Source organism: Crotalus tigris, unplaced genomic scaffold (assembly GCF_016545835.1).
Source record: "Crotalus tigris isolate CLP2741 ecotype Arizona unplaced genomic scaffold, ASM1654583v1 scf7180000019434.231144, whole genome shotgun sequence".
In the NCBI taxonomy this organism is placed as follows: Eukaryota; Metazoa; Chordata; class Lepidosauria; order Squamata; family Viperidae; genus Crotalus; species Crotalus tigris.
Window position 1 is genome coordinate 105,786 of NW_024097537.1, and position 14,948 is coordinate 120,733.

The 14,948-nt window shown below is 42.7% G+C and overlaps 1 protein-coding gene across 6 annotated transcripts in view; it reads left to right on the forward strand.

Annotated features, from left to right (window-relative positions):
- The window catches only part of LOC120316623 (POU domain, class 2, transcription factor 1), a 136,889-nt gene that overhangs the window by 14,913 nt on the left and 107,028 nt on the right, over nt 1-14,948 (forward strand). The window contains exon 2 of one of the 6 annotated variants that reach the window (XM_039362406.1): nt 7,046-7,144. The exons of the other annotated variants lie outside the window; for them this stretch is intronic. Within the exon in view, the coding sequence (XP_039218340.1) occupies nt 7,093-7,144 (52 nt within the window). The 5' untranslated portion in view covers nt 7,046-7,092. The remainder of the gene's footprint in view (nt 1-7,045; nt 7,145-14,948) is intronic. 6 annotated transcript variants of the gene reach the window in all.

A 14,948-nucleotide genomic window follows, 5' to 3' on the forward strand; every position in this document is an offset into this window, starting at 1 on the left:
CATGCCGGAAGTTCTTGGGAATGGAGACAGCCCTTTCGATCAGGGCAGTCCTCAGATTGGACCAGAGGTTCCCGATCCTTTTCCCCCAGACAGGATCGGCAACAGGACCGCCAAAGCTCAGGAACCAGGGGTCAATTCCAAACCAAGCGTCCCTTCAGAGGAACTGGGGGCCGCCCATATAGGAAGTCTAAGTGACGCCAAATTGGATCCTCCTATAGGCGGTTGCTTAGCTCTGTTCAGTGACACTTGGGAAGTCACTACCAACGACACCTGGGTAAGGGAGACCATAAGATTCGGTCTAGCCCTAGAATTCAGATCCATTCTCCCAGATCGTTTCATTCACTGTCCATCCTCAAGGCATGCAAACAAGGCCGAGTTGGTAGCCAAGGCCATATCCCACTTGTTAGATATAGAGGCCGTAGAACCAGTACCTCTGGACTAAAGGGGAAAGGGGTTTTACTCCATCCTCTTCGTGGTCCCCAAGGTCTCAGGGGGTTGGAGGGCGATTTTGGATCTGAAGGGACTAAACTACTTCCTAACTTACAGGAGGTTCAAGATACAGTCCCTCAGGTCCATTCTGGCCAGCATCAGGAAGGGAGATTTCCTCTCCTCCATAGATTTGACAGAAGCTTATCTTCATGTCCCAATCCGACCCCATCACCGCAGATTCCTTCGGTTTTGCCATGCGCGCAGACATTATCAGTACAGGGCCCTGCCCTTCGGCCTATCCTCACAAAGCTACTGGCGGTATTAGCGGCCCATCTCAGACTGATGCCTGTGCGAGTGCAATGCTACCTGGATGATATAATTATCCAGTCCAGTTCATTCCGTTCTGCCCAGATAGATTTACAGACCACAATAGATACACTCCAGAGGCACGGCTTCTCCGTGAATTTCAAAAAGAGCCACACTACTCTGTCCACTCGGATCTTACATCTAGGAGCAGTGATAGATTCAAACCTATGCAGGGTTATCTCTCCCAAGAACGCAAGGACAGCCACTTGTCCAGCTGTCTCAGCTGTTGGGAAAGATGATTTCATGTCTGGGAATAGTACCGTGGGCCAGACTTCACTCCAGACATCTCCAATGGTTCCTACTCCCTTTCCAGAAGCAGAACACGAGTGCTTCCACACGGAAAGTGAGGGTTCCACATCACACACTGCTGTCACTCCAGTGGTGGGCGTCGGCAGCTATACACAGGGGGTCTCTTTTCAAGGAACCTCACAGACTCATCCTGACCATGGATGCCAGTCTGTTCGGATGGGGCGCACACATACAGACACACATGGCACAGAGCCAATGGTCCCAGTCCGATCTAGCGCACAACATAAATTGGCTAGAACTCAGGGCAGTACACTGGCGCTTCGCCAATTCTCCAACATAGTAACAGGGAAACACGTCCTGATAATGACGGACAACGTCGCAGCCAAAGCCTATGTCAACAGGCAGGGAGGGACCAGATCTTGGTCCCTCATGTAGGAGGCCCTGGTACTGGGTCTGTGGGCAGAGTCCAATCTGGAATCCATAAGTGCAGAACACATATCTGGGGAGGCGAATCGCCAAGCCGATTCCCTGAGCAGGGCGATGGTAGACCACTCGGAGTGGCGCTTGGATCTAGCCCTATTCAGGGAAATTTCGGACAGATTCGGACTGCCTCAGGTGGACCTGTTTGCTTCACCAGCAAACGCTCAACTGCCCAGATACTTCACAAGGTTTCTGTCATGGGGGGCGGAGGGAACGGATGCTCTCCGCAGCAGGTGGCCCAAGGGACTTCTGTACGCATTCCCTCCATTTCCACTGATCCCAGCAATCATCTGAAAGCTTCTCTTAGAACAGGCAAAATTAATCTTGCTGGTCCCACACTGGCCAAGGCGGCCTTGGTTTGCCGACCTCGTGGATCTGTCGATCTCCCCGCCGTGGAGGATCCCACCAGATCGTATCGCACTCAGTCAGGGTCAACTCCAACACCCAGAACCACAGTGGCTTCAACTAGCCGCCTTGGCACTTGAGCGGGAGAGCTTGTCTAAGCAGTCCTATTCATCTGGAGTGATTACCGTAATTCAAGCCTCCAGACGTCCTTCAACCAATAGGATTTATGATGCCACATGGAGAAATTTCTGCGCATGGTGTAACACTCTAAAAATTGACCCGCTGGCTGTCACCATCCTGATCATCTTAGATTACCTTTTGGAGGGCCTGAACAAAGGACTGTCTCATAATACCATCCACAGACAGATTGCAGCATTATCCACGGTGCTCACTTGTGAGAATCAGGTCCAGTTATCACATCACTCTGCAGTTACGGCCTTCCTTAAGAGAGCCATTAACACTGGTTCCCCTGTGGTACATAGATATCCCACATGGGATTTGCCAAAGGTGCTACAGGTCTTCACTGGGTCACCGTTTGAACCCATTAGATCTTGCTCACTACGCTTTCTTTCCTTGAAGGTAGCCTTTTTGGTAGCCATCACATCGGCAAGATGCATTTCGGAACTGGCCGCGCTCTCGGTCAGGTGTGACCTATGTGTTTTTCTGGATGACAGAGTGATCCTCAAATTGGATCCTTCTTTCATTCCGAAAGTCAATACCTGGTTCCATAGGTCTCAGGATCTGGTTCTCCCGGACTTTTGTCCACGACCGTCTCATCGCCTTGAAAAGTTGTGGCACACATTAGACGTGCGTAGGGGTTTGCATCACTACATGAAACGAACTGCAACATTTTGCAGGACGGAAGCACTGTTCGTGTCCTTCCAACCTTCTTCCATGGGTTTGAAGGTGTCATCTTCAACCATTGGAAGATGGATCAGGGCGTGCATATCCCATGCATATAAGATTCAGTCTCTCCAGGTTCCTGCCAACATTACAGCTCATTCGACTCGTAGTGTGGCCACGTCCGCGGCCTGGTCAACCCAGGCTTCTGTTGAGATTTGTAGGGCAGCCACATGGTCTTCCCCCTCTTAATTTATAAGGCATTACAAGCTTGATAAGTTCGCTGCGACTAACGCCTCTTTCTGCAGGAGGGTCTTGCAGCAGGTAGTTTCTACACACGAATCACAAGCCTAGACTTCCCTCCCGTCAGGGACATGGGTGGCTTTGGTATGTCCCATCGGTGGATGCTACATCTATCATGCTGGAGAAGGGGCATTGTCTTACCTGAACGCCTTTTCTCAGCATGAAGATGTAGCATCCACACCCACCCTTAACAGCCAGTCTAGGCAGATTTCTTACAGGAGGAGCTATTGTGTCAGACCTCATGTATGTTTCGCCTCGTCAAAACTGGGGAAAGGACCGCCCAAGGGAGGCGTGGCTAAAGTTTGGTCTTAGTCTAAACTGAGCAGGAATGCTGAGATTACCCATCGGTGGATGCTTCATCTTCATGCTGAGAAAAGGCGTTCAGGTAAGACAATGCCCCTTTCCTTTTTTTTTTTTAAAATGTAATATAGTTCTTAAAGCCAGTTAGGCATGTTTTAATATGAAATAGTAAATGAAATTAATATTTTATTCTAATTATTTCATTTTAACGGTTTACAAACCATAAAGCTGGAGTGTGTATATAAGTGTAATACGTTAGGTTGGAGGTGGGCAACCAGTGGTTTGCAAGTGGCCACTTAGTGTCCATTTTGTAATCCCCACAACATCCCCAGATTATACTGCTGAAATTTGGTCAACTACTTTTTAATTACAAAATTATTGAAAAAATTGATAATATATGAAATAGATTAGATAAGACCCTGCAGTATTAATAAACTCTGCCTATTAATACCTCCATAATCCAAAATAATAAATTAAGTGTCTTTATGTCCCAGGCGATCTAAAACAAAATGATCTGATTAGTGTCTAAAATAGTTCTCTGCCTTATTGACAAGGATACCAATATTAACAACAATTTCTGGCTATGTGGCAATTCTTCCTGTAAAGGTCTATCTTTTTCTCCAAATTCACTTTCATACAATATTGCAATATTGTTCAGAAAGAAAAAAAATATTTAAAGAAGTGCTTCTGATCTTTGCAACAAATTTAATATTTCTCTACCTCTTATGAAATTATATGGTAATTTCTTTCCACAATTCCTCTCTTCTATTCACAAATATTGTTGTCAGTTCTGTTCAGGTATTGACAAAATGTTCATAAAGGGTTTCTAGCATTTTTCGTAGTTTTATTTTATCTCTGACCAAACAAATCAACATTATATTTCTTTGTGTTGGTTCTAAAATCTTGATGTTTAATTCATCAATTTTCTGTCATGTGACTGAATTTCCATTCAAGCTTCCTTCCACTTAAAGATTTCTTTAAAACTCTAGAATTTCTCTTTGAAAAATCCATTAGTAAGTCTTTGCCAGGTCATTTTTCTATCTCATGATCCACAATTTCGGTATTTTCCAGTGTTTCATATCAGTTATAATACGTTTCACCTCTTTAGTCTGCTGATCTGTAAATTCTTCCACATTATTCTTTCTCATCTTTTGTTTCTTCTTTAGGATCTTCTTCAAAAAATGTATTGGCAGAGACAGCAATTATTGCTGTCAGTTATATGTTTCTCTCCCAATTCTTTAAAAAAAACCCAAACCTTTGAAATACGTGTTAGTCTTTTTTCTTTTTTTAAAGACACTTTTTTGTGTCTTGTGGTTTTTATTTTTTGTCTTTTTTTCTTTTAACGATTTTGGTGTTTTGTATTTTAACTCTCTTTGAATAAAGTAAATATATGGTGAAAAAAGTCTTTGAAATGTCTTATATATCATAATGTATCTGTCATTTTGTAAGTTTCACTGTTTTTCTTTCAAATGTAAGATTTGCTTTTTTAAAAAAAGACGTTTGTCTCTTCTTCCTGCCTGGAAGTGAGTCCCCCATAGTATCCAGTTTCTATATATTCTCAGATTTCTTCATATTTTAATACTCAAATTTCAACCATCTACCTCTTTTATGATAGATCAAACAATTTATTTTTCCACAATATATTGTATTCATGTATTTATTTATGAAAATTTGTATGGCTGCTCAACTTACACTCAGTGACTCCAGATAGCTTACAAAGATAAAATCCAATATAAAAACAATAAAAAACGATTGGCCTTCATCCCACCTGGTGACAACAATCAATCAAATAAGCCATTTGATGGGCTCCATCCCACCTACAGTCCCCAGACTCATTGGCAAAAACCAGGTCTTCACGACCATGCAGTAAAATAGGGACTAATCTTATTTACACAGGGATGATGTTCTACAGGGGAAGGAGCCATGATGGAGAAGGCCCTCTTGGTCCTGCTAGAGCAGTGATGGCGAGCCTTTAGAGACCGAGGGCCCAAACTGCAATCCAAAATGCACTTTATCATCGGGTGCCGGGTGGACATGGCCCATTGGGCGGGTGTGGCCAATTGGGTGGGTGTGGCTGCAGTGGTAACGGCAGACTGGGTGGGACTAAAAATTTCATTCAATCAATTCCAACTTTGCAAGATCTTTTTTTTCCCCCACAAGAAGTTGAAATTGATTGATTCCCCCCCCCTTTTTTTTTTTGCACACAGTGGTGGAAGCCTAAAGTGAAAAGGTTTTATAAAAACCTGCTGAAGGCCTAGGACTGGGGCAACGGCACGTGTGCCCACAGAGAGGGCTCTGCATGCCACAGGTTCGCCACCACGATGCTAGAGAAACCTTTGGAGAGGGACCTGTAGCACTCCTTGCGTCCCCATTCTGAGGGTCAAGTAGATGTGACTGGGAAAAGATAATCCTTCAAATAACCTGGTCCCAAGCCATGTAGAGCTTTAAAGGTGAGAACCAGCGCCTTGAATAGGAGCTGGAAGCAAATCAGCAGTCAATGCAGTTGCCACAAGAGAGAGAACATGCACATCTAAGCCTGCACAAAACCATGTGGGCCACTGCATTTTGAACCAATTGAAGCTTCTGGATACTTTTCAAGGGCATCCCTATGTAGAGAGAATTGCAGTAGTCAAGATGGAAGGTAACTAGGATGTGAGTTACTGTGAGCAGGGATCGTTGGTCTAGGAAAAGATGTTGCTGGTGTATAAGCTGCAGTTGTACAAAGGCTGTCCTGGCCACGACTGCCACCTAATCCTTGATCAGGAGTTGTGAATCCAGGAGAACTCCCAGATTATGCACTGGAACAGAGCCACCCCATCCAAGATCAGAGCTGGCAATTTGCCATGCACCAAAGAACCCCTACCTAAAACCATTGTCTTACCAGGGTTCAGTTTCAACCTGTTGCTCCCTATCCAGCCCTTAACAGCTTCCAAGTATTGCAAGATGGAGGTCATGGCATTGCTTCATTCAGAGGGAGCCAAGACATATAACTGGGTGTCATCAGCATATTGAGGATACCTTAGTCCATGAGGTAGATGATCTCACCCAGTGGCTTTATGTAGATGTTAAACAGAAGTAGAGAAAGTATTGAGCCTAGCAGGATCCTGCAAAGCAGGGGACGAGGGCTGGACTTCTCATTCTGATCAACACTGACTGAGAATGACCATAGAGGAAGGAAATGAACCAAAACAACATAGAACCATCCACTCCTAATTTCCAAAGCCACTCCAGAAAGATACTATGGTTAATCAAAGGCTACCAAGAGATCAAGTATAGTGAAAATTGATGCACTATCCCATCTCACTCCTGCCGGAGAGTAGCAAAAAGCACAACCAATGTTGTTTCCCTCCAATATCCAGGCCTGAATCCTGGGCAAAGGGCAATCACAGCCTCCTTAACGTCTTGACCTAGGACATCACCCCCTCCCATAGAGAAGCATTAATCACCACCAGAACCCACCCGCATGTCAGTTTCCAGGACGCTTTCACAAGCCAGGAGGGGCATGGATCTAAAACATAAGTAGTGGCACACATACTCCCTGGTCCATCTTCCCAGGAGCAACAGGGTTCAAACTGTTCCCAGATAACTGGGCAAGAAGCTACCCCAGGTGTCTCCACCAGAACAGCAACCAAGTTGGCATCTAAATGGGAACGAATTTGAGCGATTTTGTCTTTCAGAAAATCAGATTCCTTAACATGCCCTTCATGTAGACTTCTGTATACTCCTTCCCCAGGAGGAGATGGCTCACCTTAAAGAGGGTTGCTGGCTGACTATCTGCAGATGCAATTAGTGTGGAAAAGTACTTACGCTTCGCTGCCCAAATCGCCACGAGGTAGGCTTTAATAGCAGCTCTTACCTGTGTTTAATTGAGTTCATTCCTTGTATTCCACTAGCCACACTCTAGATGCCCCTTCATCTGTTTTCATTCATATTTTAATTTTAATATTTGAGAAACCATAGCAAAAGTTCTTTCAAAAACCTTAGCAAAAGTTCTTTCAAAAACCTTAGCAAAAGTTCTTTTCAAAAATCTTAGCAAAAAATCCAATATTCCAAATTCTTTTTTGTCCCTTAATCCATTTAAAACTTACTTGAATTAAATTCTTATTTAGTTTTTTGCGCTTTATTTTTTTTTCTCTAAATTATTAAATATTATTTAATTATTGAAAATAATTGTAAATCCAAAAGTATTTAGAAAGTGAGATTGATGAAGTGCGGTCATCTCGACTAATCCAGAGATCTCTTTCCTGTCGGTCTGTCTGATGGTCTCCCTCCGCCCGCTTCTCTCTCTCTCTCCCCCTCTCCCTCTCTCTCCCTTTCTCCCTCCTTCCAGCTATCTATCTCTGTCTATCTAGAATTAAAAAATTTAAGAACTTATGCATTAACAAAAGTAAATTGAGAGACAAATTGAGAGGGCCTCTTCAACTTTATAGTCTTTGTTATCTAGTGTCATTTGCCTTGGATATGTGAGACTAGACATAGTAAATGGCTATGTCAGAACTCTGCAGGATAAAGAGTCTTTCATTTAGCATTTTCTAGGCTCAGTGGAGATGTTCTCACTACAATATTTAAGTCAGTACCTGATTGTCTTTCAGTATTGCCAGCATCTTGCAACTAAGCTGCTCATAATCTTTTTTGATAGTAATTTCTTGTGTCTCACCCTGCCTGGTGAGTCTGGTTCACCCTTTGGACTTCTTTGTGCCAATTATCTTGAACCCAATAAACTGATTTTACTGACAGTCTTGGCTATCAATCTTGTTTGTGTTTGTGTTGGGGACATGTTCACTCTACTGTGTTGTGTATCCTGTATTTACAGAGCAATCGAGATAAAACATCTATAAATTAATGCTCAGAGTATAAAAATGAACAAGATAGGCCTGAACTATTAAATGAAGGCAAATATAATTTAATAGATCTACTTAAGTTCTTATGAAATGGTTTTTAAAATTTTAACACTGTATAGCAGATGAGTATAACTTATTAAAAAAGAGCAAAAACATTAGAATCATTTTGTGATTTTATGTTACAGAAATCAGTTGCATTAAATATCCATAACTATACAGAAAGTAAATTTATTTGAGAATATTGTCAAGAGCATGTGGATTAAAATAAATGTAGGACAAATAAAGCAATACTGTTATTGTACTGACATACATCCAACTAAAAAGATATGGGTGATAGTTTTCGAAGCAAACTGCTAATATTTTAAAGAAGGGTGGAGCAGGGGGAAGCTACCATTAATCCATCTATTTGGAGAAAGTTGCCAGCGTGATCTTTCCTCATTTCTTTGGAAGATGGCTTATACTTTCAGATGGAAGCACAAAGGGGTCAGCTATCCTAATTAAACCTAATGAATAGGGAAGATATAGATTTAAGTAAAAGCAATGAGAACCTCGTGCTGCTGGAAGTCATATGGAGAGATTAAACTGTAGTCAGTTGCATACTTCAAGGAAAATTTTAATTAATTTGCAATAATTATAAATAGAGTTAGACAACCCATTGGGTCATTGTTCCAGAGATATTTCCTTATCTAAACAGAAAAACAGAAGGACCAAGAAGAGAAAAACAGTGAGAGCAGCTCCCAACTTCCTCCTGGTTTGAACATGGCTGATTGCTTTACAATAGTTGATGGTTGGACCTATCTACCCAGAGCGTTAGAGTAGGAATAGCTGGTTTATCTGGCCTCTGGAAGGATAAGACAGGTCCACTAAACCTCTGGGCAAATGGTACAGCAGCACTCATGTGACCACAAATTTGCCAAATTTCAATCCCAGTCTAGATTTTGGACAAATACTGTAAATTAGCATTTTTAAAGTACGTTGGTTCAAAAAAAAATTGCCCTAGCACGCACTGTTTCTACCAATTAAAGATTACAATCAAGAGAATTTTAGTAATATATAGATTTTATCACAAGAGAAGATAACACAAAAAGGAAGCTTAAGATGGATGGAAGTTCTTATAAAAGAGGACAGTAAAAGTATTGCAAGGAGTTGCAATAAGAAAAAAAATGGAGCAGAGGAAGTCCCTGGATGTATTAAAAGTTTAGTAAAAATCAAGGAAAAATATATATACAGTGAAGGAAAAAATTATTTGATCCCCTGCTGAGTTTGTACATTTGCCCGCTGACAAAAGAGATGATCAATCTATAATTTTAATGATAGGTTTATTTTAACAGTGAGAGACAGAATAGCAACAAAAAATCCAGAAAAACACATTTCAAAAAAGTTATACATTGATTTGCATTTTAATGAGTGAAATAAGTATTTGACCTTTCACAAAACATGACTTAGTACTTGGTGGCAAAACCCTTGTTGGCCATCACAGAGGTCAGATGTTTCTTGTAGTTGGCCACCAGGTTTGCACACATCTCAGGAGGGATTCTTGTCCCACTCCTCTTTGCAGATCCTCTCGAAATCATTAAGGTTTCGAAGCTGACATTTGGCAGCTCGAGCCATCAGCTCACTCCACTTTTCTGTGGGAATGTCTGGAGACTGGCTAGACCACTCCAGGACTTTAATGTGCTTCTTCTTGAGCCACTCGTTTGTTGCCTTGGCCGTATGTTTTGGGTCATTGCCATGCTGGAATACCCATCCATGACCCATTTTCAATGCCCTGGCTGAGGGAAGGAGGTTCTCACCCAAGATTTGACAGTACATGGCCCCGTCCATCATCACTTTGATGCAGTGAAGTTGTCCTGTGTTTCCCCGAAAATAAGACCTGGTCTTATATTTTTTTGCCTCCGAAAGAGGTACTAGGTCTTATTTTGGGGGGATGTCTTACCTTAGGATCACCACAGCGAGGCCTCCCACACCCCGACCCCTGTTGCGCCGCCGCTTGACTTTTTCAGTGGCTGCTTGCCACCACTTGTGGTTGGATGCCATGTGGCGCATTGCACCATTGCCGCTACTCATGGCAGGAGGCTGCATGGTGCTTCATGCTGTTACTGCCACTTGTGGCAAGAAGCTGCACGGTGCTTTGGGCCGTTTCCGCTGCTCACAGCATAACGCCACATGGTGCTTCGTGCTCTTGCTGCTGTTTGCGGCAAGAAGCTGTGCGGCTCTTCGGGCCATTGCTATCGCTCGGGGCAGGAGGCTATATGGCTTCCTGCTGCGAGCAGGGACAGTGCTGTGAAACACCATACGGCATCTGGCCATGAGCAATGGAAACTGCCCAAAGAGCCATCAGCGTCCTGCCATGAACAGCGGAAACGCCCCGAAGCACCATGCAGCTTCTTTCTGCGAGTGGCAGCAATGACATGAAGCACCATGCAGCGTCCTGTGAGCAGCAGCAATGGCTCGAAGTGCTGGGCAACCTTCCTGCCGTGAGCAGTGGCACTGGCGTGACGAGCCACAAGGCTTGACAAGTGCTGTAGCATGGAAGGCCTGGCTGCGGCAGTCCTACTAGTAAGGTAAGCGGCTGTGGGGCACATGGGGAAGCTTCACCCCCCATCCTAGCTTGATTTTTAGGTGTGTGCCTCGTCCCAAAACCAGGGTTTACTTTTGAGGGGGGCTTATATTAGGCCCATCCCTGAAAATCAAGCTGGGGCTTACTTTATGGGGGGGCTTACTTTTGGGGAAACATGGTATATCTTAAGGATTTGAAGAAATGCATTGTAGATTTGCAAAGCTTCTAGCCATTATCTTGGAAAACTGGAGAATGGGGGAAGTACCAGAGGACTCCTGAGAACCGCACATGCAATCATATAATATCCATTTGATAAAGTTTTAGTACCCAAGGAATATCTTACTACCAAAAACCAGTCCATTGGGTGTAACTGGGTCATACTCCACCCAGATAATGGGGCAATACTGAACTCTAATCATTTCCATAAGATCAGCATAGCTGAAGTCTAACTCCAAGCAGATCAAAGCAATTTTATCCATAGATGCTTGGCATAGTATTCATAATGACTGTGAATTCCAGTCTCTTCAGCACTGACTGAACTATGCACCAGAGTTTCAGGAACCCCATTTGGTTTATTAGGTACCTGGAGTGGATAAAATGAATAGGTCCCTCCTCCTTGTAGCAGGGATAGGGATATCCATAAAAACTCCCAAGGTTAATAGATCTCTGTGACAAAGGACAGGTAACAGCATCCCCAGCTCCTGATTATGTGGCCACTGCCTTGAGATAAAAATCAGATGTAATATAACTTCACTATGCATCAGATGATCAGTAATCTAGGTCAGGGTCATGTTGGTCATGAATTCCTGAGCTGCTTCCAGCTCTGGGCCAGGCAAAGACAGATTGAAGTCCTCTAGTACCATAATCCCAGAGAACTCCACCGCAATTTGGCCACAAAATCAAGCAGCAGGCCTATCTGATTCCCACAGCCCAACATATCTGCTTATCTGCAGAGCAGCACATCTTGGAAGTTTCCAGAGCTCGTGGATTACTGTCCATACTATCAGCTCTGCCCTGGAGCCTTGGCTGATTTCTACAAACACAGGTGGACATGTCTTGGTCATACATTCCAGATTGGCCCTCTCATTTAAGATAACATCAAGAGGCCTTATTACAGACCCACCTGGCATTCAGTAGTGCTGGATGCAGTTCAAAGGTACTATAACTCTAGGCCTTAAGGGTATGAAATGTGGCATCAATACTAAACCCAGAGGCTGCCTTACTGAGAATGGCCTATCTCTTTTATATCTTACTGTAATGGAATGTGTGAATGGCCTGAGGGGAGGGAAGAAGGGAAATAAAGCTGTCTAGGATTAAATAATCAGACAGGAGCCCCACTGGATTAATGGTCAGAGGAAGAAATTTGGGACCTGTCCTAATTGTTCAGGCAGTTAAAAGTCATGGGCAGGAAGACTTGGAAGTTTACAATAATTTAACCTTACAATAAATCAGTTTATCTAGACATGTTTCCTCTCTGAGTTACTTGGGAAGATTGACACTTGGCACAGCATCCCATGGCATCACCATCATATCTCTGCTTGCCTCGCTCCTTTTACAGAACCCATTGTTTTCAGGTCTCACCCTCCCCCACCCCCAGTTATAAGGTCCCATGTCTAGCCCACTTGAGTGGTTCTGACCAACACTTAGTATTCCAGCAACTGGCCAGTCTTAAGTAGTTATTCTTCAAACTTATGCTCGCCTCCCCCCCCCCCTTGCCCAACCCCTTCTATTCTCATCTGGCAGGTCAGAGGAAAACACTGCCCTACAAATCAGTCAAGCATCTCATCTCTCACCCCAAAAGTGGAAGAATAACTCTGGTTTTCTTCTAACAATTCCCCCCCCCCCCAAAAAAAATCCCACCAGCATCAAGCTCTGCAGATCAATCAGTCCAGTGTCAGTTTTCCTTGAAATCTTCAGAGATATAGGTGAGATAAAATCAAGGCTGCTGCCAGCTAGTGATATAATACCTAGCAAAACTCCATGGTAGACTGAGAAAGATGTCAAAAAAGAAACCAAAATGTCTACTGCCCTCTTTCCTTTGATGCACAGCAGCCACAGAATGCAGATTTGTTCTCTTACAAGGCCATTGGCTTGCTTCTCTGCTCCTGCTGCTACCTGAAGTCTGGAAACCCAAAACTTTGACACACTTAGTATGAGCACTGCCAAATTAACATGATTTGAGTTTGCTGAAAATTGACTGGCTTTAACATTTTAATGTTTAAAATTAAAGCTTATAATTCTGTCTACAGCCAAGCAAATAATGTTGAATTTTCTAATTAAATTTTGGACCCAGATAGTATTGGAAAATCATTCCCATTGAGTAATTTGGTTGATACTTATGTTTTATGCTTTTGTTTTGGAGCTGGCACATAGACCTTATATGTTTTGCACTGTTCATTTGCAGCAAAAGAAATGGAAAGAGCAGTAAAAGCCATTCATCATGGTGAAGACATAAGTAGCTACTAATGCAAATGTTTTAGAATGAAAAATTGAGAAAATGAATTATTTCATGTGACTTTGTACAGAAAGCAAGCATATGAAAAACTAAGGGTATCATGGTTCTGACTAATGAAACACTTCAAAGAACTTACAGGCATTGTTTATCCTAAAAAGTCTTTAATCGTGAAACAAAGTGTCGGCACAGCATGGTGGATGCCAAGATCTGAATTCCTCTCCCCTGAGCACATAATATTCCAGCATATTTCCCTCCTCTAATTTGCAGTTGTAAATCACGTTCTTCAGTTAGTTTGAAGGGCAAAGTTTCCTTTCCTGTAGCTGGTGGTTTCTTATCTTAACTAATCCCTACACACATTCTTTCTCCTCCCCTCCCAGCTTCATCTAATTTAACTCTAAAAATATCACACAGCTTATACAGAGAGTGGCTGCCTCTTCATATTTTGTCAAAGCAAGAACATCCAATGTTAGCACCGTTGACAGAGGGTTTGAATGGAGATATACTCTTCCTAGTGATGGCTTGTGATATAATAACATAATTACAGTAAATTTTATTGCAAAAATTTTACAATAACACTGTATTATATACATTTAATAAAATTAAAATATAGTTTACGTGAATAAATTTGAAAACATTTGTACAAGTTATATATTAAATTGCAGGAAATAGAATGATGGGACCAAGTTTTTCAACTTAAAATATCTGAAACCTGTAGTATAGTGAATTATAGTGATCTGAGCATCTGTTAAAGATTCTAGCTAAAGAAAGGTATACTCTATTATTTCTTTACTAAGCATACCAAGCCAGCTTTTATTTGGTTTGTGGGAAAAAGTACAAGGCTTTATATTTAGTGACTGTTGCTACCTTCTTCAACTTCAGGAATCTCCATCACCTATTGATTAGTCCTATAGATCATAGTAGGAGTATATTTGTCCATGTCCACAGAATTGCTCATTTCATTAATACTTTTGAGCTGTCTTGAATGAATTGTTTGCTTTGAGTCGTACCACATTTCAGTTGATGTCAGTGTGTAGGTTGATCAGGTCCTGAAATCAAATTCCATAAGAAGGCTGCAATTCTGATTGTGCTGTACCTCCTTGTTCTTATAATTCAGGGGTACCTTAATATTACAAACAATGTTTCCCTGAAAATAAGACCCAGTCTTTTTTTTTTTTTTGCCTTCAAAAGAGGCATCAGGTCTTATTTTCAGGTGTGTGTGTGTGTGTGTGTGTGTGTGTGTGTGTGTGTGTGTGTTTTCCACTCACCTCCGGCACCAACAGCCCTGCCCAGCCGGCCCACTTCTTCTGTGGCCAAAGGAGTAGCTTCATTCTGCAGCTGAGAATGGACTCCGACGTGCATTTCGCAGTCAAAGGCTTTTCCGAACCGAGACCTTGTAGAACCGAGCTATGGAGTGAATCCATAGCTCGGTTTTTGGCTGCAGTGGTCTTCCAGAAAGGCCTCTGACTGTGAAATGTAGGCCTGGGGACATTGCAGAAGAAGTGGTTCAGCGAGGAGAGGTCTAGCTGCAAGGTAAGTGGGTATGGGGCATGTAGGGCAGGTCCACACCCCCACCCTACCTAGCTTAATTTTTAGTGTGTGCCACGCCCCAAAACTAAGGCTTATTTTTATGGTAGGGCTTATATTAGGCCCACCCCTAAAAATCAAGCTAGAGCTTATTTTTGGGGTAGGTCTTACTTTCGGGAAAACACGGTAGGTTTGGTGGTACAATACAGAATACATTGTTTCATTAATGATTGCAATCCGTCTTGGACCAAGAAGG